The 27,747-nt window shown below is 38.7% G+C and overlaps 1 protein-coding gene across 1 annotated transcript; it reads right to left on the reverse strand.

The window, feature by feature from the left end:
* Positions 1–3,377: 3,377 nt before the first annotated feature.
* PSMD11 (proteasome 26S subunit, non-ATPase 11) lies at positions 3,378–21,428 on the reverse strand. The gene is made up of 14 exons (XM_087713386.1): positions 21,295–21,428; positions 18,692–18,793; positions 18,103–18,227; positions 17,900–17,971; positions 17,249–17,306; positions 13,312–13,506; positions 10,971–11,115; positions 9,977–10,037; positions 7,815–7,877; positions 6,484–6,609; positions 5,462–5,497; positions 5,053–5,104; positions 4,584–4,726; positions 3,378–4,482 (listed from the first exon to the last, which is right to left on the reverse strand). Exons 1-13 carry the CDS (start codon positions 21,383–21,385, stop codon positions 4,584–4,586), a joined length of 1,269 nt encoding a protein of 422 aa, XP_087569512.1. The 5' UTR covers positions 21,386–21,428; the 3' UTR covers positions 3,378–4,482.
* Between the last annotated feature and the right edge of the window lie 6,319 nt (positions 21,429–27,747).

The raw sequence follows: 27,747 nt of genomic DNA on the forward strand, positions 1-27,747 counted from the left end.
TATATGGGAGTGCTTAAGGCACCAGACTAGAAAGCGGAGACTGTGAGTTCTAGTCCTGCCTTAGCCATGAAAACCGCCATGACATAAGGCCAGCTGTTTTAGTTAAAATAGGAGGTGTCTTGGTAATTGATAATTGCTATTAGAAAGAACAGGAAGCTCTTGTTTGTGTTGCATTGGGTAAATGCGGTGTACATCTAAGTTGTGTGTGTGTGTATTTTACATGTTTAATTATTATTTTTTTAAAGGCAGCAGCAGATATGGTCTTCTTGAGAGGAACCTTGGTGTTTGGTTCGCACTGAGGTATATTGATGTAATAGCCATCTTCTCCATGGCAGAACATCAGAGGGTACTGGAGAGTGTCATAGGCATTGTGCATCTCACTGATTCGTAACAACCTGTTGTCTCTGCTGTGGAGAACAATCTCTCGTCTCAAAATCCTGGCCAACAATGAGAACAGCCACTTCTATAGCTATGGGGGCATTGAAATGACCTCGATATTCTCCAGGTTTCCTATCGGCATTAATCATCACGTGGAACTCCTTGTGGCCCTTAGGAACAGAATCAACAGCAGCCTTAAGTTCCAGAATATGCTTCTGGTGTTCACGCAGCAACTTCTGCAGTTGGCTAACCAGTTGTGGATTAACACCTGGGTAGATTCCACAACGGATGTCATCATCACCAACAAAGTACATCTGGAGAAATGAAGGCTGGTGCTGAGGCCCCGCCATGATACTCCCTATCCTGTGGTAGGCCTGCCCTTGCACTTTTGAATGTTGGTATAAAATTTCCCTCCTTCACCTCTCTGGCTCCAAAATATGTCATTTGGAAACATTGTACTTCCGGACAGCAGAAAAGAAGAGCTTTCTCATTTGATGCTGGTGGGTGAGAAGGTTGTGTAAAGGTTCAGAAGAGGACTGAAGGGGAGGGAGGTGGACTTGAAGTTTGTAAGCTTTACAGTTCTGGAGATTTTGTGATGATGTGTGAGTGGTATTTCTCTCTCTCTCTCTCTCTCTCACACACACACACACACACACACACACATTATCAAGATGGGATATTTTAAAAAAAGTAAATCTTCAGATATTGCAACCAATAATACACAACTGACCACCATAAAGGTTGTAAACAAGCTTTCATAGTTGATGTGAAAAACTGATACTGGTATTAAGACAGCAAGCACAGGCTATGATGCTATGGAAAAATTTAATTATTTATAATTATAAATAAGTATTTGCATTAGAGCTAGCTCAGTTCTGAAGTACCTCAACATGAAAGGACGGCGAGAATAAAAATCTCAAAATGTAAATAAGTCACTTTTAAGTACTACAGGTTGGTGTTAAAGCTTTCTCTGAAACAAAATCTATAAAGACAAAGCATGTAAATAAAACTATAAAATTTCTATAAACTAAAGAATTTTCATAGAAGACTTTTTTTAAATAGTCCCTGATCCAATTCTGCACTTGGACCATCCCCACAGGCTACACATTTGATAAATTCTAGAGAAGGCATTTAAGTTTTCCACAACATCAATAGCATCATCCCTTTAGCCAGGGCTGTCACACTCATGGCCCACTGGCTGGGTGCGTCATGTGCTGACCACGCCGATGCCCAATTTAGCGAAGGGGCAAAAGTCCCGATACATCACGTGATGGTGCTATGATGCCGTAAGTTTGACACCCCTGCTTTTAGCTATTTTCAGCTAAACAATGTTTTTGAATTAATGCTTACTTCTGTTATAGTCCCTTCAATTATATTGCACTTTATATGCAATCAACAATTCTTTACAGATACTATGCAGAGGGGGGTAGAATGTAAGGATAAATGTTAACCTATGGCTATTTACTGAATTTGTATAAGATTAGAGGTGCAAAGTGGCTACTTGCAAGTACATGACTGGTGTTGCTGATTAAGACTTTACAACTCAAATTCTCACTTAACATATTCAGATACTCAGTAGGTTTTCTCCAGAAGATTGTCCTATTGCTGACAAGGTGCAATAAAATGCTTCCATATTCAGACAAGATCTAGCGAGATCACATGAAGTAGGATGGAGTGAATTATCTGATTGACTGATTTTAGTAATGAATAATTATAAAGAGAACAATCTTACTAAGGCAACTTGTATTATGGAGATTAATAATGATAGGGACTGAGTCACCATGCCATTGATACCATCAAGAGTTTACATTTGTGCCCTCTGTAGCCAATGACAACAGACAGGTTCTTTTTGAAAAAGAATATTTTTTATTTGTATGCCATCTGAACATCAGATATACCTGGTGTGTGTTAGCGTGAACCATTTGTACATTTTGAAATTCATGGTGCCAAACCCTCCCCCAAGACCAAAACAAAAACAAAAAACCCAAACCCACCTCTCCCCAGAACATTTGAATTGGCTGACACAGAATGAAACTTTAAAAATGCTAAGTAGACAAAAGAAAAAAAATAAAGAGAAAAGCAGCATGAAAAAAGAGGGGTAGATACAGCCAGTTAAGAGATGTCATGCGTATGCAAAAACATTGTGGCATAGGAGAAGCAAGCTTACAAAATAATTATGAGAAAGCAGGGAAAGAAAATGGAAGATGAGGGCAATGATGTGGAAGGTTACACTACTCGTATGTCAAGCAACACCTTATATATAACTTCATTATTCAATGACAAAACACCAGGGTGAAGAGTGTCGTCTCTCCCACACAAAACCACCACTCTAAAGTTCCTCTAGATTTGAATAGAGACGAGGCAAATCATTTACAGCAGTCTCCTTCATTCTAGGATCCCCCACCCACACCCTACCCCCGGCTCTTCAGACCATGCCAGCTTGGAATTACTGGAGTTGAATTCCAAGGTAATTTGTGGGCACTAGGAGTTAGAAGGCTACTTTACTTTTGCTGCAGGGTTGCCTCTGAAAAGATCTCCCCTCTCCCTGATGAAATGTTTATGGCCAATAATTGCTTTCTGGAAGTAATAGTGGAGCAGGCAGGAATCCCTCCTGCCATTGTAAAAAATAGGCTGCCAAAAAATCCAATAATTATTACTTGCTCCACCATTATATCTAGTAGTCAGATTAATTTGGTATTGGAGCAACTAGTTGCTTGATTCTTAACACAGACTATGAGGAAATTCACTGCTGAAATGACAGTATGGTAAAATTTAGGAAATCTGTTCTTCAGTAAATCCCCTTAGGTATCTGGCATAGTAACAGAAGAATGCAGTTTCAGATAGCAGCCACATGGGTAGTGTAATATGCAGCCATGCCCTCACCCTCAAAGGGCAGCTTTATTCTTGATGCTCGGGAAATGGAACAAAGGTTAAAAATACCTCTGGATGGCCCAAACCAGCCTTCCGTCAAAACCCATGTACTGTTTTTTTTTTAAAAAAAATAAACAATTAGGAACAGAAGCTCAATTGTACTTTCAATGGCATATCTTGTAAAATTAAAAGGCAAGTACATTCTAGCCTTTAAAAAAAAGCATGCAGTGCAGAATCAGGAAACCTTGAATACCACTGTTCAAGAGTGGCTATTATCTGCCCTTTTTCTAATATGGAAAACTGTATTTTAAGCAGGCCCCGTGTGATAAGGCCTTAGAATTGTAGATGGGGCACTTAAGGATGACAGAGGCCTGTAATATATTTTTTTACTGATTCTTCAATAAGTGTGAACATTGATGTGGCTTAGCCATTCTGATTCCTGAATTCTGAACACAAAGTTAATATAGCTCCCAATTTCTAATTTTACCCTTTACAGATGACAAAATTCCTACATAGAACACAATGCTATGGAAGGAGTTTGTGGGAAACCAACATGCACCCATGGACATTTGCTACTTGGGCACATGCTTAGCTGCAGTAATCAACCTTGATTACCCAATGCATGTACACCTGTGGACAATCAGGTTGGACACAATGCACACAAGAAATAACTTCTATGCAGGAATTTTGTGTGGCTGGGTTCTTGTGACTTACAAGACATCTTGGCCTATCCCTTTGCCACCTTCAAGAAAATGAAAAGCAGGTTCATTTTTAAAGGTAGCATATGCATCACTCCTTTTATTTAGGATGCTGCCACTGCTTCCCTTCCCCCCACCCCTGAAACATTTCTTTTTAACATTATTTCCCCATCCCAGTACAAAGTTCAGCAGATAAAAGGTTACATGGAAATTGGAACACACAATTGTATAGACAAGATGGATCAGATGAGGAAGTCTTAAAACAGCCTTCCCTACCCTGGTGGCCTCCAGATATATTGGGACTACAAATCCTAGAATCCCTGGCTATGTTGATTAGGAATTGAAAGACCTGTAGTTCCATCACATCTGGAGGCCACTTAGTTGGGGAAGGCTGTCTTAAACTTTTTAAGTGAGGAGGAGAGCAAAAGGGGCATGGGGAACCCAAAAAACCCCCACCGTCTTCTAAGCCTTTTGTTCCACCCACCCCCCAAAGGTTTCACGCACCAACGCTGCAAACAGCCAACAGTTTTCAACTCTGCAAGGGGGGAAAAAAAGATGGAGACATATCACTCAATAGCACAATCCTTCTGTAAAATCTGTTACAGTTTTAACCATGGGCTGTAAGAAACCCCTCACCTATGTTAGCTTCTTGGCTTTGTTGTATAATGAATCCACTACTTTACTCATATTCTGAATGGTCTCCAGGGCAGCTTCGTATGTTTTGTCTACAGGTGGTTCATCAAAAATAATCAGGACACCTTCCCCTTGGTCAAGAATCCCTGATGAGAGAAAAGTTTCAATTAAGATTGTTGGATAACTTACATTTCCAACACAGAATGTTCTACTTTAATTTTGACAGACTTCAAAGGACCAGAGTAGGATTACGTACTTAATAAATAAAAATCATACCCCAACTCTATAGATTCCAAATGCAAAACTTTTAAAGATAAAGGAAAAACCCTACAAGTTGTGGGAATTCCTCAATATAATTCAATCTATATTATATTGTTAATGCTTGTTGAGGTACATCATATTTATTCAGAAAAAAATACCATCAAATATTACTAAGGGCAGAAACAAACTCTTTTCTTGAGAATTGACTCACCATGGAATTTTTTGTCCAGGATCATCTGAGAGAGCTTTCTTTCCACATCTGCCTGAAATTGAACCAGGAAACATTCAAGTGAGAGAATGCTCCTTGCTTAGAACAATGCTTTCCTTTTTTCCCTTGAAAAGTTATTTTCCACTACTTATTTCAAAGAAACAGTTGCCAAAATCCTCACAGTTCAACCCATGAATATCTGCTTAGCAATACAGCTGAGTTCTACTAGTGTCTGGTTACAGTATTTCAGGCTTCCTAAGTTCTTTTTTATTTTCATTAAATTGAATTTGGAATTTCTTTATCACTTCTGTTGCTTAAGAAAATGTGATTTTTTCCCCACAACTGTAACTGACATTGAAACAAAAAATGACTGAAAATAGCATTATGGAGACAACTATATTTAAGCTCTTACCTTTGATAACTTGATAAGGCTAGATATGTGGTCAATCTGCAAAAGAAAATAAGATGGGGCCACAATGAGGAAGTACTATTTTTTTTGATAGAAACAGTTAATATGGAGTTAATCTTCACACTATTTGCCTCTACCACTGCATTCACACAATTGATTGTGTGAAATTATCAGCCTTACCAGATAGACCAGGTCAAGAATCCACTCCGCAGAAGGCTAAAACAACTTATATTAAGAGTAGTTATAATAACGGAATCTTACATATTTGATTGTGCTATACCTCATTGCCTTTTTATGTTCATGTGAATTAGGGAGGTATTTGTCTGAGTCTTTTCCAGATATTTTCTGCTTGTTGTAGACTTAATATATGCTTTCTCCTTGCTAATGGATATTACAATGGATCTGTCAAGTTTACCTTCCTTAATCTCTACATAATTTTAACTTTGAATCTTCCGATTTTTTCTTTCTGTACTGCTTTTGTCCTAAATTGTGTACAGAAAATTTCAAAATCGCCCGGCTTAAACAAAATTATTTTATTATTTTATTTATGCATATATATCTTTTCTTCTAAAATACTATGTCATAGTATGTTTAGCACGATGACCAAATCAATCAAATAAATAAAAATACAATATAAGGGGGAAAAAACATGATTTTTTTTATAAATATAATAAACCACAATACAATGCTCTAAGTTTACAAATCCTTCCCTGTTTTAACCAGGGCTTGTCATTTTGTTTGAGGTCACAATAATAGTTTAGTCCCAGTTTGGTTTTGTACTCCATCCAAAAGAAGCAGAAAGAAGGCAAATCAGAATTGGCTAAATAAGACATAATTAAGAGACTCTAACTTGTTCAACAAGACAGATATTTAAAAGATGTAAAGCAAATCTTGGATTACTTTTATGTGAAAATGTCGGTGTTTTAAAATAAACTTTTAATGCCCAGTTTAATGGGGAGAGAGATAAAACCATGACTTAAGAGAAACAGAAAAATGGCATGGGTAGCCCTACAGAAACATTTTACCTGCACTCTGGAGAAAGGCTCAATAACCCGGATGAGGTTTTGTTCCAGTAAGTTATCGTACAGTTTGCCCAAATGTGTGCTGATGATGGGGTCATCCCTGAGTTCCATTTTATAATCTTTCAGTGCCTGCAGCAGATCAAGTTCAATCATTACTGAATGCAGGAGACTATTTCACTACCATTCTGACTAGGTTACCTGAAGTTAGGATAATGTTGCAAATCCAATCTGGGTCAGTCACCAGTGCCAGATGTTCAGTCTTCCAAGCTTTTGGACTTGTGATGGAGACTTGAAGATGGAGCCCATCTTCAGGGAAGTTTTTTTCTACTGAAATGTGTGGGGTTTTTTTCCTGGTAGAGAGAGGTTCCCTGAAAATGGGCTCCAGCACAAGTTCAAAAGCTAGGAAGACTAAACCTCTGATCCCGGTCACCGACCCAGACTGGATCCTGCAGATCATTCATAGCTATATTTAGAATAAAAACTGTAATTCTTTTTGAATTACTTATAGGACTGAAATTATTATCTGACTAATGAAAATAACATTCACTAAAAATACACAGACCTATGAGCATCCATTAGGCACTTGGTCTTTTCATTTCTTGCAGCAACCATATGGTATTCCTAGGTAGTGATGCATTTTTGTTCAGAACTGAAGGAAAAATAGCACCTTGAAGGGAATGTAGGTATCAATGAATATGTTGCCGTCTTTTTATGGAGATATAAAGAGGGATAGCAAACATTCCCATGCTTTCTTAAAAGCATCATTTCCACTGGCTGTAAATGGCTTCTCATACAGAAGTAGCCCTAATCAAACTAAAATTTAATTTTGTAAATAAGCCTGAATTCTGATTAGTTATGCAAATCAAGATATTCAACACTCTCCCAAGATATATACAGAGATAAACATTTGAAGGAAATATTTGAACATAGTACTTTATTTCCTAGCAACAGAAGTTACATTTTTTTCTTACTGTTCCAAGAGTTTTTCTAGTTGGCTTTGGTTTATCTTCAGAATATTTTCACTGTCACATGCTTTGACTTATCATACAACAGCAGGATCCAAGTTATTGATTTTTCTGACTTTCAATGAAGAAAAAGTCTGCAACCTAAAATGCATCTTCTGAAGAAATCAGACCTTTGACTTAAGGTCTTAACAACTGAAAATGTGACCTTGAAAAGTGTATCTTGAAGACCCAAAAACTGAGTATAGGGAAGACATCTCCCCCCTCTTTTTTTTTTTTTTTTTGCTTTTCAGTGAGAGGTGCCTTTTCTAAGTCTAAGAATTAACCTAATCCAAAGATATTCAACGCATTTTCCTTATTATTGCTGCTTACCTTTTTGAAATCATCCAGTGATCGATTCTTACTGGCTTGAGCTACACATTTCAGTGCTTCTGTCTGTAAAACAGTAGAGCCAATACTTACATTCTTCTGAACCTTTAGATAGTAATATTGCTTGCATTCTCATATGAGAAAATTGATTAAGTTGGATAGAGTGTAATTCAGGAAGGATACTTGGATCAAAATACTACGCCTGCTTTGATTCTTCTACCCTCATTAACTCACACATTTGTTAAATCACAGAAGTATTGAGTTATGTTTTTGAAAAACTATCCAGACAAAATGACTTCAATGTGGAAATGGAGATGTAGGTTGTGATAATGAAGTACCTGAAAGCATCCAAGGAGTCAATGCAACTCAAATCCATCCATCGGGATCTAAACTCATTAAAATATAGAAGTGCAAACTAGGACTGGAAGTGGGAAACTGGCTCTGGTGAACCAAAAGGAGAATCTATTTGCTTTTTCTCATTTTATCTATATTATCCTTATTTTATTTAAATCTGTTACTCAGTGTTAACTATCCCCTGAAGATTAGATAGCTATACTATCCTGAAATACTGAATTTAATCCAGTTTAATCTCTGAAGATAAAAGACAAAATCACCTCCCCTATGCAACAGAAGAAGTCCATATTTTACCTAAATCATCAAGAAGACAAAATGATTATGCTGGACAAAAATTGTAAATAAAACTAACAAGACAAATCTGACTTTATTCACACCTCAAATATATATGACCATCTGAATTGGGATTTGGAAATAGAACTTAAAAGACAAGCATTTCTAGAGCTGTCTTCCTCTTATAAACAAGGAAACAGGTGATCAGAATGCTTCCTTAGCTTTCATCCTGAAGCAACAATTCGTACAATTTGAACAGACCTTGTTGCCAGAAGATGCCTACTGACTGTCCGAACAGTAATTTTTATCTTTGAATATTAACCATCTATAAACAAGAATATGGACTCCTTAAAAAACAGCTTTTGAAACTCTTGGGCAAAACTTGCAGATAGATTAGCAGTTTCCAGAGAAGCTTAAAAGACTGCCACTTAGCAGTGGACAGCTCACAGTTTTATACAATTCAAATGAATCAAGCTGTTTAAATTTACACTTTAATAGAATTAATAGTGGGTGCTGGCTTACTAGAAAATCTATTACTATATTCTAGCATTTAGCCGCTATTTTTCAAAGTGCTGTTTGCTGTTCAAAATAACCAACTGTGGCAGGATATCAAATTATTTTGTTGTCATTTAATCAATTACAATTCCTTCCATGTTTTGGGCACTTTGAGGGGCATTTTTCAGATATATCAACTGTGCATTTTTCAGGATGAAAAAAGGAGTGCATTCAATCCATTACCCTGAGCAAAAATTATCTTACCCAATGCCAAGGGCAGCATGCCAAATTATAAAAACCACGGCAACCAGTAACCCTAGCATTCTTGTCAAGACAAAGTTGAAATAATACTCCTAAAATAATGCCAAAAACATGTTGCAGATGAGGCCTTAGAAACAGTAGTAATTAATTCTTCTGGACCTAACTGTGAGAAAAAAATACTGAGAATACAATGAATTTAAAAACTAGAAATAATGGATGCAACCGCCAAAACACTGACTTGGTATCCTTGAATTTGACAACAATGCAGAAAGCCTTTATAAATCTCAAGAGCCCTACAATTTAACTCCCTCATCAAAGCAGGAAAATATTTCACACTTTAACAAGTCCAAAGTGGTCTAATTTGCTTTAATCGTGCCAATCTCTATGAGATCTAATCCATTTTGACTTCTCTGACTCAGACCAGGAAAGGGGACAAAAGGAAACTGATACATCAACACCACAGACAGTCAAGGCTACCAGCCTCCCAATTCAATTGGCTCAAAGACAGTAATCCAACGATATAAGATCATAGGCCCATTTTGATGAATCACATCATTAATGCTGCTGACCCATCTTTCTCCATTCAGGTGGGAACAAATGCAAATTGACTGGCTCCCAAACCACTCAGGATGCATAAAAGACATGTCATAAAATACTGCTAGGAGTAGAACAAATTAGTAGCTAACTGTTTTGAGCAGGATTAAAAAACTTTATTTAACAGGAGTCAACAAGGATTGGAAAACATTTCAGGAACAAAGAATAGTAGTTCAGGATTTTTATACCTGCCTGCCTGCATACCGCAATGCAAGCTTCCCACTCACCAATGCCTGCACGTCCTCAGGTCTGTAAAAAAGCATAGATATTTATTGAGTCCATGAATTCAGCCTACAAAAGTACCTCACCATATAATCATTTCTTTCCAGAAAAATCTGCATTCTACAATCGGTTTTATATTAATATATTTAAGGGAATGCCAAATAAGCATGAACCAAAGATAATCAAGAAAAAAAGAAACCAGCTATTTGAATATTTTTGACTCCAGGCATAAAGAGTAACTTTTGCTTGTAGCCACTGGAAATGACAGAGTTATAATTTTTTTAAAAATCAAGAAATATACATGAAACTACAAACCAAATGTTGACATCAAGAACAAAATAATAGCATTGATATAAGGGATTGGACAAAATGTTTCTAGGATTTCCTTTTTCAAATGCCATTCACCATGCGGAAGAAAAATCAAGAGAACCTTTGCTTTCTCTTAGCTGTCAGAAATGAAAAGTAAACAAGTTATATTTCAAGAACCTCCAGCTTTCTCAATAGTTAACTCCCTAGACCAAATCATATTTTGACTAGGAAAGCATACTATAAGACACTCAATTCTGTTAGATGGCAAGGAGCTCAAATATAGTGGCCTTTTCACTTTTAAGGGTTTGCTTCTATTAAGCACCCATAGCACCCACTTTTTAGAGCACAGCTGAAAAAAGTAATATTTTAACAGTGATAACGCAATTCCAATATGGAAAAATCTAAATGGGACACAAAGGCAAACATTCTACCCTTCTTTGCTCCTTTTCCTGGCTTTTAATCCCCCCCCCTTTCCCCCTTTGTGTTCATATTTTTTCAGCCACCATCAGGATTTGAAAATCAATTTATCCATACAAGAGTTTAATTAACTGCAGCCTGTGGTATGATCAGAGCAACTGTCCTCTGTGCAGGTGTAAAATAAGGAAACAAGTACATGTTGCATTCCCTATTTGATGCAATAAAATCACATACAAGTTTAACATGATCTTGCACAGCAGCATATACTTCAACGCAGTGATGGCTTTGGGGCTGTCAATGGAATCATAACCTTCAAATGCCTCATAGAAGTAAGAATATGCTGTCTTCCAGTCCTTCTCTTCTGCTGCATGGATAATACCTATTAAAGGGAAAATAAAAAAGAATATAACAGAGGTAACTGGAGAACAAGATAAGGGAAAACACTGCTGCCAAATCCTATTTATTTCTCTAAGCAGAAAATTCTTGAACTTTCCTGTTGTGGGGTAGGGAAAGAAAACATAAATGTATGCATATAGCTAAAGAATTTCTAATCTTCACAAAATTCATTTTCATATATTCATGCAAAATAGTAGATATAATTTGTTCCAATATTTAAAGTTTCACCAACTTTTCTGATAGCAGATTGAATGAGACTCAAAACAACACCAACTATATTAAGTGTCTGCTAAATCACAGAAATCATGTCAAGGAAATAATCAAGTGATGTTCAACTGTATAATTCAGGATAAAGTTTAACAAAAGAACATTATCAAACTATTCAGTTCTGTAACTAATTGCTAATGACTGCATCTAAATACTTATAAAAAACCATATCTGTTCTTGTAATCACTCAAACATTGGTCATTTTTCTATTTTGCATGAATAATAAAATAAAGCAATTCTTTTCAAAATGCTACAAGAAATCCAGAAATTACAGGCAGTCATTGGGTTACCACTATTCGTTCAGCAACTGCTCAAACTTACAATGGCTCTTAAGGAGGGGACGTATTACGGACCCTCAGAGTTCTAGCCACTAAAATGTTCCCACAGTACTGCCTGAAATTATAATACTGCTGCAAGGCACAATCACGTGAGCACAATTTCTGATGTTCCCTGTTACTTCTCACAAGCAAAATCAAAGTAATCAGAAGTCATGGTCACATGAGTCCCTTGCTTAATAATGGTTGCTGTCACTTAGCAATACAATCATACAATATCATGTTGCTTACTAATGGCAATCTCTGTCTCAACTGCCATTGTAACTCGAGGACTAACTTACCATTCAAATCAAATATTCTCAGCTTACAATAATTATTCAATAATCTTTGGAACATACAGTACATAGTACAATTTTCCCTAGACAGACTGCTTTAGTGTGATTCTGTCTTATAAACGTTTTTGCAATATTAGTATTAGGTTTTTATCCTGTTTTTATATAAGATTTTAAAAAAATTGGACTATAAGATGCACTCCCCCCTCCCCAAATGGGTGGAAATGTCTGCACATCTTATAAAGCCTCACCCACTTGATGGTCACCACTCTTCGGCCTCCACCTCCCAGCAATTTCCCTTCTTGCAGCAAACAGCCTGGTCAACCTGATTTAGTGCAAGCAGCTGATTGATGTTTGAGCTGCCTCCCAGAATACCACCAATCAGCTGTTCCAGGCTGCAGGGATCGTCATCGCCCATTGGCACCAGCGTCGCCCAGTGCCACTGCCACTGCCCCCACGTTCCCCATTTCTGGCATCTGCATACCCCATTTTCGGCCTCTGTGTGTCCTGATTTAGGCCCATTCCAGCCGGTGGGGATAGGCAGCAGCAGTAGCAATCCCCGCTGCCTGGAACGGGCCGAAAATGAGACACACAGAGGCTGAAAATGGGACACGAGGCCAAAAATGGGGTGTGCAGAAGCAGCAGTGGCGATAGGTGGCAATGGCGGTGATGATCTCCGTAGCCTGGAACAGCTGATGGGTGATATTCTGGGAGACAGATCCAACTGCTTTAGCAGCTTGTGCTAAATCAGGTTGGGCTGAAGCTGACCAAGCTGTTTGCTGCAAGGAGGCAAATTGCTGGGAGGCAGATATTATTTTCTTGTTTTCCTCCCCAAAAGCTAGGTGTTTTATAGTCCAGAGTGTCTTATAGTCCGAAAATACAGTAACTCAAGGTAGTGAACATGCCTAATATATAGGTAAAACACTGAGGGGGAGTGACTGGCCCAAAGTTATCCAGCCAACTTTCATGCTTAGAGAATTTCCCCCACCCCCACCTTCTGGTTTCTAGGCCAGCACCTTAATGACTATCCCAAACTGGCTTTTTCTCTTTTTTTTCTGTGACCTAGTTTGTTTTGCATGACATTATAAGCCAATCTTTCCCCATTTTGTGCTCTGATTGTTATAAGAATGCAAGAATTCTTATGGTCCTGGACAGCTAGCAAGGTGGCTGGGGATATATTGCAGATTAAAATAATCCAGATACTCAAGACTTGAAAACACCGGATTTTATTTCTCAGATTGTGCAAGTACTAAAGACCCAAGATCAAGGAAGGCATTCATAATACAAAAAAGCATAAGGCTTTACCTGATTGCATATCCAGTGCTGCCTGCAACTTGGGTGGACAATAGATTGCATTGGCTGTGGTTCGGGCAGAGGTTAATGCTGCTCTGGCTTTTGGCAGATTGCTCAAAGCATGGTACGTTTTGCTCTCTAATAGCTGCACTTCCACCAACAAGGCCTTGTCATCCATCTTCTTTAACTCCCGCAAAAGCTGTGAGCCTGATAAAAACAATGTGGATGGTGGCATTTACAGATACCATATTAAAGGCTTTCCTCTGAATCCTTTAATTTGATCAGAAAAAGAAAAGTCTAAAACATCAGTTGATCAAAATGTAGGAAGACTGAAAACAGCACATAAAAAGCTAATACATTAAATACAAAAACCAACATTTCTCTTTTACAGTATCAGTATATCCCCAAAGCTTCTAAATACAATATAATACAATAGTAGAGTTGGAAGGGACCTTGGAGGTCTTCTAGTCCAACCCCCTGCCTAGGCAGGAAACCCTATACCAATTCAGGGTTCCACCACAAAACCGCGCTCGACTAAACCGTGTCCGACTAAACCGCGTAGCTGACATCATCAACAGGGCGACAACAGCGCGGAGACAGAAGCACGCTGTAAACCCTAAACCTAAAATTAACCCCTAACCCTAACCCCCCTAAACCTAACCCTAAACCTAACCCTTAATCTAATCCGAACCCTAAACCTAACCTAAATCTAACCCTAACCCTTAACCTAACCCTAATCCTAACCCTTAACCTAACCCTAAACCTAACCCTTAACCTAACCCTAAACCTAACACTTAATCTAACCCTAAACCTAACCCTAAACCTAACCCTTACCTTAAGTTGAATCGGCTTGCTTTCAAAGCGCTATTTAAAGCGCCCTTCTTTCTCCGCGCTGGCTGTTGTCGCCTTGTTGATGATGTCAGCGACGCGGTTTAATCGGGTGCAGTTTAGTCGAGCGCGGTTTTGATGGGTCACACCAGTTCAGACAAATGGCTATCCAACATCTTCTTAAAGACTTCCAGTGTTGGGGCATTCACAACTTCTGGAGGCAAGCTGTTCCACTGGTTAATTGTTCTGTCAGGAAATTTCTCCTCAGTTCTAAGTTGCTTCTCTCCTTGATTAGTTTCCACCCATTGCTTTTTGTTCTCCCCTCAGGTGCCTTGGAGAATAGTTTGATTCCCTCTTCTTTGTGGCAACCCCTGAGATATTGGAAAACTGCTATCATGTCTCCCCTAGTCTTTCTTTTCATTAAACTACACATACCCAGTTCCTGCAACCATTCTTCATATGTTTTAGTCTCCAGTCCCCTAATCATCTTTGTTGCTCTTCTCTGCACTTTCTAAAGTCTCCACATCTTTTCTACATTGTGGCAACCAAAACTGAATGCAGTATTCCAAGTGTGGCCTTACCAAGGCCTTATAAAGTGGTATTAACACTTCACGTGATCTTGATTCTATCCCTTTGTTTATGTAGCCTCAAACTGTGTTGGCTTTTTTGGCAGCTGCTGCACACTGCTGGCTCATATTTAAATGGTTGTCCACTAGGACTCCAAGATCCCTCCAAGTTACCTGTGCATTTCATTTTTCTTGCCTAAATGTAGCCTAACTCTTTTCACCATTGAATTTCATTTTATTAAATAATGCCCAATGTTCACGTTTGTCAAGATCCTTCTGTATCTTAAGCCTGTCTTCTGGTGTTGGCTATTCCTGCCAGTTTGGTGTCATCTGCAAATTTGATGAGTTCCCCATTTAGCCCCTTATCCAAATCATTGATGAGATGTTGAAGAGTACTGGGCCTAAAACAGAGCCTCAGGGTACTCCACTACATACTTCCGTCCATGTAGATGCAGTTCCATTGAGGACTACACGTTGAGTGCAGTTGATCAGGCAGTTATGAATCCATCTGGTGAGAACGCTGTCTAATCCACATTCTTCTACTTTATCTAGTAGTAGGTTATGGTCTACCTTATCAAATGCCTTACTGAAGTCCAAGTAAACTATATCGACGGCATTCCTCTGGTCCACTAATTTTGTCACATTGTCAAAGAATGCAATAACATTACTCTGGCATGATCTGTTTTTGACAAAGCCATCTTGGCTTTTGGCTATTACTTTGTTTACTTCTACGTGTTCGCTAATTTGTTGCTTAATTATCTTTTCCAGAATCTTTCCTGATATTGAGGTCAGGCTGATAGGTCTATGGTTTCCTGGATCTATTTTTTTCCCTTTTTGAAGATAGGAACCACATCAGCTCTTTTCCAGTCCTCTGGCAGTTCCCCAGTGCTCCAGGATCACTGAAAGATATAGTTCAGGGTTCTGAGATCTCGTCTGTACAGTTCCTGTAATCCGTCTGGTCCTGGTGATTTGAACTCATCTAGGGTAGACAGGTGCTCACTTACCATTTTCTTCCCTATTTCAATTTGTGTTCCTAATCTGATTTTTGTGCTGCTGTTTTTGATAGGTTGGACTGTTTTATCCCTTTGTGTAAAGACAGATGCAAAAAATGAGTTAAATAGTTCTGTTCTGTCCCTGTTGCTTGTCACCTTCTTGCCACTTTCTCCCAGCAATGGATCAATTGTTTCCTTAACTTTTTTCTTGGTTTTAACATGTTGGAAGAAGCTTTTTTGTTATTTTTTTACTTTTGTGGCAAGCCTTTGTTCATTGTGAGCCTTAGCTTTCCTTACTTCATCTTTACAGGCTCGGGCTATTTGCTAATATTCTGCCTTAGTTATGTCCCCCCCTTTCAACTTTTTATATTTACCTTTTTTGTCTTTCAATTTGTCAGAGAGTTCTTTATGCAGCCATGCTAGTTTCTTTTGGGAGCTGTTATTTTTCTTATTCATTGGTATTGTGCTAGACTGAGCTTTTGTAATCTCATTTTTCAAAATTTCCCAAGCTTCTTGAGTTGTTTTCCCCTTGAGGATTCTCATCCATGGAATTCTTCCTAAGCGCTCTAAGTTTATTGAAATTAGCTCTCTTAAAGTCCAAGACTCTTTGATTTTGTTCTACTACTTGTATTTGCATAATGTTGAATTCCAATATTGCATGGTCACTTGCCCCCAGGGTTCCTATGGCTTCAACACCTTCTATCATTTCCTCTCTGTTAGTGAGAATTAAGTCTAATATGGCCAATCCCCTTGTTCCTTTCTCTACTTTTCGGGAAACAAAGTTGTCTGCTAGGTTCATTAGGAACCTGTTGGATCTTCCACTTGGTGCAGTTTGTTTCCCAGTTGATGTCAGGGTAGTTAAAATCTCCCATTACTATTGTGGTGTGCTTCTACATACCTTAGTTATCTGCCTAATTAAGGGTATTAGCCATTAATAAGATATTTTATTATTCTTGACAACATGAAGAACCCAGCAGTTCCAGTTGCTTAACTAAGTCACTATGAATTTATTCATAAACTGAATCTGAAAAATTAAGAACATATTGTTTCAAACCTACAACAAACACATTGGGTTCTGGACATTTTACCAAACCATTTTGGATTGGCTGTAGTTCAGCAGAAAAAGAAAAGAGAAATACTTCTGGGTTATGATATTTTGTGGAGTGATTTTATGGGATAAATATGGCAAAGCCTGGCGCAGATCACCTTTTTTCTTCCCTTAGCAATTTCCAGTGCAATGTATCCCTCTCTCTTGCTCATCTCCAATTTTTCTAGGATCTTCCCATCTCCCCATAGCCTCTACCAACCTCACTGGCCTTGATTTTTGCCATCTCTTCTTTCTTGCATCATATTTAAAAACACATCCGTTTATAACAAATTTTTCAAACTGTTTCCAGATCAAAAACAGTGATAATTCATTTCATGTTGAGATCAAACATGTTCTCAGTTCATGTAGAAATCACCTCAAACTAGCTGCTCCATGCATTCACCATTGTATACATTCCTAGAATAATGATAATTAATCATTGGGGTCACTTTAGGGATGATTACAGGTCAACTTACCTAACTGCAAAGCTTCTTGATACCTTTTTGTATCAAAATACAAAGAAACCAGCCTTGCCTAAAGGGAGAAAAGTAAAGAATTGTTGTGAAAACTTATGATGATTAAATACTGATCTAAGAGCCAAAATGTGTAAAATATGAACCAGGAAATACTCTCGGGAAAATGTTTTAGGAGTGGCAAGAAAACATAGGAAGAAAATCCATATTATAAAACACAACCACAGTAGTACAAAAGAAATCAGAAGTAATGTTTTTGAAATGGCAAGGATAGAAACATGGACTAAAGGCCTACGTGGAACTGCATGTGTTAATCCTTGCAGGTAGGAGCACCATTTTATTAACACATTTACAATCTTATAAGATAAAATCTTAGGTCAACCATATCTGAGAAAGCTCTTTAGGAAGAAAAATACATTTGCATTATAAGCTGCAGGAAAATTGCCTGTAATAACATGTAAATCAGTTTGGAAGCTTATCATGCTCCAAACTATTACTTGAGAATATGCTGTCAAGAACCTAGAGAAAAAGTAATAACAAATGTTTTGAGTATAATAGATTGGCATATAGGATGTCAGGTTCCATACCCAATAACAAGGGGAAGAATACTGTGCATTATTCCATTAACTACAATGGGCATATGTCATATCCTACCTCCAGAGCTTGGCGCAAGAATGTCCTCTTCTCCGATTTGGCCCATTCAATGCATTCAAGACATAGGTCAACCTAAAAGAAAGACCACATTTATTCAATTATTTTTTCTACTATTTGCACAATCACTGCTGTCATTATATCATTTTCTACATAAACTGTCTCTGAACATTTGCAGAGATATGCCTGAATTTCAATTGTCTCACCTCTTGTCCTGTTGCAGCTTCCATATCTAGGAATAGGTCTAGCAGGGACCGAACCAGACGAGCTGCCTTTGCCTTGCTAATGGAATTCAAGAAAGGACGCACATACTTCAGTAGTCCTCCAAGCTCTATATTAACAATAAAATAATCAAGTAGAAATATAGTTCAGGATCTGAAATTGTTATCAGAATGCATTATAAAAGGTTATGTTCATATTCTAGAAAAAATGACCATACATACATTTTAGCAGTCAGTTATCTGAGACACAAAAGGCATATTAATTTAAACATCTTCTGATTTCCATTACAGTTTTACTACAGGGGTCTTTCTCCATGTGTAATTGAAATGTCACTTTGCCTAATTATTATTTGCACCTAGGCAGTGTTTTTAGTTTATGGCTTTATGAAATGTGTGAAACCAGCCATGGTTAAATCATAATTTAACATAGAGAAAGGTGAGGAGGAGGAAATAATGTTTAAATTGTTTGATGTTTTGATGAAAATCAAGTTGAAATCCTATTCTAGCATTTATGCTAATTGTAAAAAAATCGCTAGTAATGTGACCATTAAATTGCTTTAAACATAGGATTCACCTTCGGCTTGTCCTGTCTTGGCCAAGAGACTCCCAAGTTCCAGAATGCTCTGTTCTTTGACTTGGACTGCTTCTTCATCATTCTCTTGAACATCACGTTTTACTGGGAAAATAAAAGGTTTTGATGAAAGAAGAGGTATATGTCAAATCAAAGAGTGTTTACAAGTCTCCCATTTTAGATTTGCTTCTTATAAGCCAAAAACATATGCCTGGCAAATTGTTGAGTCTTGGAAAGGAGCAGAAAGTTTTGCATGATGAAGCAGCTCAAAGCATAGAATATTTATACAAGGGCTTGATGTTACCTCATTTGGTGTTAATACTTGAATCAGCATAAATATGTCCTCAACAATGAAATGAATCCGCCACACTCTTGAATGTGTTACTAGATATTGAAAATAAGACAATGTATATTGTCTTATTACAAATATATTCAACATGAAAACAGATATGTCATCAGTGCTAATGTATTTGTATGAACAAATAGACACAAAACCACTATTATTCAGAGAAGCCAATACAGTAAGCTGATCTGCACCGAAGAAAAAAGGGAGACTCTCATACATAACCTTTGTTATAGCCAATTATTGGATTTGGAAAACCTACTCTTTCTGGAACAGAATGGGCTAACTCACCATAGCCACCTTGCTGCAAGACAACTCGCTATGGTGAACACCCAGTGGGACAACTCATTGGGAAACAATTTAAAATTTCTATTTAATTCTTTTAATTTTTGCCATTTACATTTCATTCTGTCCCTCCTTTTGCCTCCTTTCTTTAATGATTCTATTCCACTATTTCTTTAATATTAGTGTAACTCTTGTCCTGAATGAGTTGTCCTGCAGCGCGTTGGCCCTGGCAAGTTGTCACAGACCTTTCTGGAACGTGTTTAGAATTATATAATTAATTCAACAAAATTCTTTTTACATAAGAACATTACAAGGACCGTTCTTCTAAAATCAGAACAAGATCTTATATAATTTTGTAGTTAACCACTCTCATAAATGGACATAAGAATAGTAGCTACTTGTTTAATAACAGCAGCTGATATTTCCACACCATATACAGACAGTCCTCGACACACAACAGTTCATTTAGTAACCAAAGTTACAACAGCACAGAAAGAAGGAACTTATGACCATTTTTCACACTTAAAACTGTTGAGGAATCACCCATGGTCACATGATTTATATTTGGATGTTTGACAACTGACTCATATTTATAACTGTGGCAGTATCCCAGGGTCATGTGATCTCCTTTTGCAACCTTCTGACAAGCAAAGTCAATGGGGAAACCAGATTTACTTAACAACCGTGTTACTAATTTAACAACTGCAATCATTCTCTTAATGTGGCAAAAGGTCATAAAATGGGGCAAAATTCATTTAAAATTTCCATTTAACAACAAAAAATTTGGACTCTGTTATGGTCATATGTTGAGGACTATCTGTGTTTACTTATGAGGACTTCTGGAACATGACAAGCTGTAACCAGAAATACCTTTACAGGGAAAAATCAGGAACATATAACATATGCTACACCAATAGCTTTATTTATGTTGCTTTGCCATTTTTTTTTCTACATCCAATTTAGCCTATTTTTAGATCCACCATTCTTACTCTTCACATTGCCCTTCTTAGTGCCATCTCTGCACCATATAACATTCCATCTCCTTAAAAAGTCACCTCAGTTTCACTTAGAACATGTTTCTCCTTTTCCATTCTGTAGCAGGACAATCCCATCAAAAGCAAACTATTACCTAAAAAAAAATCCCAACTAAAAATGAATCAATAAAATATTCAGGGTATATTAATTTACACTCACTAATAGAGTGCCTTGGCTTTCCACAACCAACAAGTGAAATTTTTAAAATGTATTATGATGGACTTTACCTGCCTGTCAAAACTTGCAATATAAATACTGAATGATGAACATATTAAACCACTAGCAAAGCAAGTGCAATATAGTCCCTTACTATTAACTGTAACCGAGAGTCCAATTTCCACTCACATCAGAAAATCAACCTACATTTCAGAACCTCATACACGCTTCTCTCCATTACCTTTGGCGCCTTGGAACCGAGAGTCGAAAAAGTGACATGGGGTGAATGAAGCAGGCCCGACTGCCCGCTTAGGAAGTTACAAAGTAGCCTGACTGGCCCAGGGCTACAAAGCAGGTGAAAAACGGCAGAGAAACCCATTCCTATCAGGCAAATCCGCCGGGTTTACCTTCTGATCTTTAAGTCGCCTCTTCTGAATGAAAGCCACGAGGGCAGGCAGGTCAGAGAGACCGCCTGGCCACCTGTTAACCCCCACCTTCGCCTCAGCTCCATCCCCCCCCCCACGCGATTACCGTCTTCCGATCCCCACTTGCTTTCTCCGTTTCCCACGAAGCCACGCTGAGCATCTTAGAGACCTTTCCCACTAAGGCTCCCCGTTTCCAAATCCCACCTTCTCGGGAGATCCGGCTTCCCTTTGGGGTTGCACACAGTGAGTCAGCAGCGGTTCCAGCCTATCCCGTCCACAGGCCCATCATCACCAAATCTCTTTGCACCCTCGGCAGCCAGATTTACCTGCCGGTTCCCCCCTTTCCGGCCGGCCCAACTCACCTATGGAGTGCAGAATGCCGATGGAGGCCTCGCGATCGGTGCTCAGTAAAGACTGGGCGCGCTGGAACTCCAAGCCCGCCGCAGCCGCCATCTTAAAAGCCAAACTCGCTCACTCACGCCGGCCGGAATCACAGGGCCTTATTTCCACCGGAAACTGCTTGTCTCACTTCCTCCCCTTCGACTTTGCTGCGTCAAGCTGTAATGATACAACTCTATGATTACCCCACCAAGAAGCAGTGTTGGCTGGGATATGTAGTGCTTTATTAACATCTTCGGAATCAAGCGGGTTACTTGTTGCTACTAGGAAACCGGTGAAGCGAGGGAGGAGGCGTTAAGCTATCTACGCTCTTCGCTAATTCAACATCATAGAAGTACGCAGAATACGCCCATTGTTAGGTACACACAAACACACCTGCAATTGACTGAAATTTATTAGATGTTTGCTCATTCTGTAACGGCTGTAACCAGACTGATTTCAGATAGGACTGTTTCTAAACGTTTCTACATAATCCCTTATAAATCCAGAATAGAGACCACTATTTCAAGTCAAAATCAAGTGATTTAGCCCCAGTCGAACTTTTTTTTTTTGAAAAAAAGTTTTAATGGAAAACCATTTATTTTAAATGAAACACAAATGTTTTGAAATTCAGTAGAGTTGATCTATGATGCTAGACCACAGAATTTAAGATACTAAGAATTACATGGCACGTAATTAAAACTGCATAGAGTCAGAAGGCAAATCAAATTCAAGTTGCTGTGAAAGAAAGGTGTACAATATATGTATATTGCTTTCATATATAGGAAATTAGCACCCACCCTGCTAGAAGAATATTACATTTCCCTGGCTAAGAAAAGGAGAAATATGTTTTTAAAGACGAAGCAGCTTCCTACAGCTCCCTGTCCGCACCTACCCACCCCCTTCAGCTCTAGAGTGATGGAATTAAAACATGTTCCTCAGGACATGGTAGGATTAGCCCTCTACCCATCTCATCACATGCCACCTGGGAAGATTACATCACCCAGCAAGGCTCAACCAAGCCTGGGATTCAGGACAGCCTACATTTGCTCCTGCATGGCCCCATGGGAGTCTGACAACCAATCAGAATACAAGCTCAAATTCAAGAGCCCAGAGAGAGTATAAAACTCCCCTTTTTTTCTTCATCCAACATCTTCAAGGCATGTTGTTCTGTCTACCATTAAAGCCATCTTTCCAAACAGCCACCATGTTTCCAGTGTCTTTCTCCCCACTTGGAACTGAAGCCAGAAGGACACTTCTTCCAACACATGGCAGCTTGATTTTTTTACTTAGTGCTTCTGTGCTCATTGATAGCACTTGCTACCCAAAGCTTAGATCCGGCGTGTCAAACTCATGGCCTGCGAGCCGGATGTGTCTTACGCTGATCACACCCACCCCTGGTTTAGCGAAGGGAAAAGTTGTGATATGTCATGTGACGAAGTGTCGTCACGAGTTTGACACCACTAACTTAGATTATCTGAGAATTATTACAGACTTGCAAAGTAGATTGCCATTATCTAAATTATATGTAATCATCCACTTACAATAATTTATTTAATGGCCATTCGAAGTTACAACTGCACTGAAAAAAATGACATGACCGTTTTTCACACAACGTTTGCAGCATCTCCATGGTCACACAATTAAAAATTCAGATGCTTGGAAATCAACTCATATTTATGATGGTTGAGGTGTCCTGGGGTCATGTGATTATTTTTTGTGAATTTCTGACAGACAAACTCAATGGAGAAGCCAGATTCACTTAACAACTGTGGCAAGAAAGGTTGTAAAATGGAGCAAAATTCATTCAACAACTGTGCTCAATTATGGTTTTAAGATGAGAACTTAGCTTAAGGAATCAACTCAGATAAAGGAAATGATCTAAAGTCTCTAATGATTTCATGGCAATAAAGAATAATTTGCTTAGTTGTTGCACTTACCATAATTGTTTAGCGCAGGTAGTCCTCAACTTACAACCATTGGTATAGCAACTGTTCAAAGTTACAATCAATGGCACCGAAAAAAGAGACTTATGGCAGTTTTTCACATGATGGTTGCAGCATCCCCATGGTCACGTGACCAAAATACTCAGCAAAGTCAATTGGGAAGTCTGATTCATTTAACAACTGTGTAACTAACAATTGCAGTGGTTCATTTAATAACTATGGCAAGAAAGATCAGAAAATGGGGCAAAACCTACTAATAACTGTCTTACTTAGCAATGTAAATTTTGGGATCAATTATGGTCATAATTTGAGGACTACTTATATATCATACAATACACTCTGCTCTATGTATAGTATCTTTTCTATAATAAAACTATATTCCAACATGCATGCATACACACGCACGCATGCACAGACAATAGATAGCAGATTCTTGTTAGAATTCTAGTTTCCATAGCAATGTTTTCCTCCACTTTTCCTGTAATATGTTTTCAATTTTTCCATCCAAAACATTCTTTAAATTATTGAAAAATGTCCCAGTTTGTCTGCTTTTCTTTTGTGTTATATATACCATGGAAAGCACACTTATTTTCCCAAAACAAAACATCATGTTAAATAAACACACATACACACACACATTTTTGTGCAATGCAACACTTTCTAGCTTTTTTATTCTCTAAGTTTCAATAGCTTCAGTACTGCAATATGTTCACTGCAGTCTGCAGCAGACTGAGTCTGGCATGGCAGTGCACTAGAGGAAAAAATCAGTAATAATAATTTATATTAGACATTATTGCAGCTATGATTGGAAATAGAATGCTGAACTAATTCTATCCTATGATAGGAACTAAGACCATGTGTTTATTTACACAAAACATAGTGTACATTGAAATAAATTATGAATAATTAATGTAGAATTTTTATTGGCCAAGTGTGATTGGACACACAAGGAATTTGTCTCCAATGCATAAGCTCTCAGTGTACATACGAGGAACAAGTGAAAATTATGGTAATAATTTGATAAGATACATTCATCAGAAATCATAAGATACAATACTTAGTGACAGTCATAAGCTACGAAATAAGCAATCAATATAAATCATACTGGGATACTAAATAAAACAATATAAATCATAAGATGCAAGCAACAAAGCTAGAGTTATAAGAAAATAAGTAAGAGATAATAAGAGATAATAGGAAAGATGAGAAGAATGGTAATACAGCCCTAGTAGGTGGTTTGAGAATGTTGTGGAATTATTTGTTTAGTGGGGGGCAGGGATGTAACTGTCCTTGTGTCTGTTTTGTGTGCAATTTTCTATAGAGCAAACTCGATTTCATTTAGGGCCGCATCAGGGTTGTGTTGGACCTCAGGGCCGGAGTGGGTGTGGCCAGGGTCAGGATGGCCAGCTTGACATCACATGTGTCAGGGGTGCAGTGGTGGGTTTCAAAAATTTTTGGAACCTCTTCTGTAGGTGTGGCCTGCTTTCCGGGTCCAATGGTGGAACCTCTTCTAACCTGTTCAGTAGATTTATGAACCGGTTCTACCGAATAGGTGTGAACTGGTAGGAACCCACCTTTGCAGGGGTGCCTGAGGCCCGAGTCCTCTGCCAAAGAAAACAGATTCCCAACCTCCATTTTTTGGCTGGGATGGCCTCCTGCAATGCTCTGCCAGCAAAAATGGAGCTAGGGAGGGCCACTTTTTCGCTGGCAGACACACTGCAGACTCGTCCGCTATTTCCAGGGCTCCCCTATAAGATGGATCTAAGTACCCCACTGGCCAGATCTGGCCCTGGGGCCTTGAGTTTGACATCCCTGCTGTATAACGTCATTTTGAAGGAAAAAGATGGCACAGTTTATGCCCAGGATGTGAGGGGTCTGTAGATATTTTCACAGCCCTCTTTCTGGCTCATGCAATATACAGGTGCTCAATGGAAGGCAGGCTAGTAGCAATTGTTTTGTCTGCAATTCTAATTATCCACTGAAGTCTGTCTGTCTTGTTTGGTTGCAGTGCCAAATCAGCCTGTTAGAGAGGTGCAAATGACAAACTCAATAAGTCCTTTGTAGAACTCAGGGGTGAAATTCAGCAGGTTCTGACAGGTTCTGGAGAACTGATAGCAGAAATTTTGAGTAGTTTGGAGAACCGGCAAATACCACCTCTGGCTGGCCCCAGAGTGGGGTGGGCACGGAGATTTTGCAATATCCTTCCCACAGGATTGGGGAGGGAATGGGGATTTTGCAGTATCCTTCCCCTGCCACACCCACAAAGCCACGCCCACAGAACCAGTAGTAAAAAAAATTGATTTCACCACTCATAGCTGTATCAGCAGCTCTTTGGGCAGTATCAACTTTCTGAGTTGGTGCAGGAAGAACATTCTTATTGTGCCTTTTTAATGACATTTTTGATGTTAGGTGTCCATTTTAAGTCTTGAAATATTATAGAACCTGGAAACTTGAAGGACTCTACTGCTGATATTGTCTTACCTAATATTGTAAGCGGGATGTGATAGCTCAGTGGCTAAGATGCTGAGCTTGTCGATCAGAAAGGTCGGCAGTTTGGTGGTTTGAATCCCTAGTGCCATGTAACGGAATGAACTTGCATTACTTGCCCCAACTTCTGCCAATCTAGCAGTTTGAAAGCATATAAAAATGCAAGTAGAAAAATAGGGACCACCTTGGTGGGAAGATAACAGCGTTCCGTGTGCCTTTAGCATTTAGTCATGCCAGGCACATGACCAGGGAGAAGTCTTCGGACAGCGCTAGCTCTTCGGCTTTGAAACGGAGATGAGCACCACCCCCTAGAATTGGGAATGATTAGCACATATGTGCAAAAAGAACCTTTACCTTTACCTAATATTGTAAGAGGTGGTAGGAGGGCTTCTCCTAAAATCTCTTATCATTTCTACAGTTTTTAGTGTATTCAGTTCAAGATTGTTCCGGCCACACCATAAGGCTAGTTGTTCAACTTCCAGTCTGTATGCAGATTCATCGTTGTCTCAAATGAGACCAATCACTGTTGTATCATTTGCAAACTTCAGTACTTTACTAAAGGGATCTTTTGAGATGCAGTCATTGGTCCAGAGAGAGAAATAGAGAGCGCACACAGCCCTTGAGAGGTCTATGCTAATTCTACAGATATCTGATGTGATTTTGCCTAGCTTCACCTGCTGCTTCCTGTTAGAAAGCTTATGATCCACTTACAAGTGTTGTCAGCTATGGCTAGCTGAATCAGTTTAGTTAAAAGAATATCTGGAATAATGGTTTTGAAAGCTGAGCTGAAGTCTACAAAAAAGACTGATTGCATAACTCCTTGGAGATTCAGTATATTGTACAGTGGTGGGTTGTCATTTTTTTTTACTATCAGTTCGGGTGCGCTTCTGCGCACACGGGGTGCTTCTGCCCATGCACAAAAGTGTCAGGGTGGGTGGGCGAAGCTACTACCGGTTTTCCCAATCCGGGCCAAACCGGGAACAATCCACCTGTGATATTATAGAATGTAGTGCAGAGCCATATTGACAGCATGATCTGCTGATCTATTTGCAAATTGCAAGGGAAATTCATTTCAAGCAGTTTATTAAAATATGCTCTTTTTGGCATGTATGTATTTTCATGTTTATATTTACTTCTTGGTCTTTTTAAACACTTTAAAAATACATGAACATCCTAGTGTCTATAACTACAGCTCAGGACATGCATCCTTATTGGATTGATGCTGTTGAATCAGTTGCTCAGAGATCATTCTCGGCACCAAAATGGGCTGAAGGTTTCCCCATGTTTCTTCTTTCTTTCATAGCACACAATCTACCCACTTAATCCAAGAATATAGAGAGGGTCAATAGTATTGTTAGAGGTTGTATAATGCCTCTACAATATAGAGAGGTGAAAGGTCTGGCCCCTTTTCAAAGCATGGATCAGGTGACAGGCTCATTGGCTTTTAATATACTGTCCTCCTCAGTGGTATGGATGGCTGAAATATTTATTCTTCTTCTCAAAGATTTCTTAAACAGGTTGAAGTCATTATGCTTGCTTTTAGCCATTAGTTGATTTTAAATGTACATTTTAAAAATAAATTCCCACTATGGATGCAGAAATAAACTTATGGCTTTGGCTGAGTCGTTTATATATACTATAAAAAGCTACAATAGATTTTCTAAGCCACCTTCATTCTCTCAGCTTATGAAGTAGCCATGAGCATTGCCAGTGGAAAAACCTTAGGCTTATCTGCAAGATGACAGCATTTAATAAAATCCCGCAAAGCTTTCTATTAATGTCCATCTTGGCGATTGCCTACCCTCCTCCCTTCAAACTGAGAATAATTTTCTATGATACTAAATAAGCATTCACTACCCTCTTCTGTACGGTACTCGTGGGTCTAATCAGGGAGAATATTTTACAGACGCCATCCAGCAATGCAGATGCTCATCCCCCCACTGGCTCCCCATGTACACAGGAACGAGTAAAGCAGGAAAGACCGGAAGTGGGCGGGAGGCGGAT

The sequence above is a fragment of the Thamnophis sirtalis genome, unplaced genomic scaffold (assembly GCF_051295495.1).
Source record: "Thamnophis sirtalis isolate CommonGarterSnake01/CBP01778 unplaced genomic scaffold, rThaSir2_p1.2 scaffold_4, whole genome shotgun sequence".
Lineage (NCBI taxonomy): Eukaryota > Metazoa > Chordata > Lepidosauria > Squamata > Natricidae > Thamnophis > Thamnophis sirtalis.

Coding starts and splice junctions, on each gene's coding strand:
- PSMD11 (XM_087713386.1), bottom strand. CDS start 21,385: ATGGCGGCTGCGGCGGGCTTGGAGTTCCAGCGCGCCCAGTCTTTACTG. Junction 17,972..18,102: donor AAGCTGCAACAGGACAAGAG/GTGAGACAATTG, acceptor TCTTTCTTTTAG/GTTGACCTATGTCTTGAATG. Junction 5,105..5,461: donor GCCTTATCAAGTTATCAAAG/GTAAGAGCTTAA, acceptor GTTCAATTTCAG/GCAGATGTGGAAAGAAAGCT.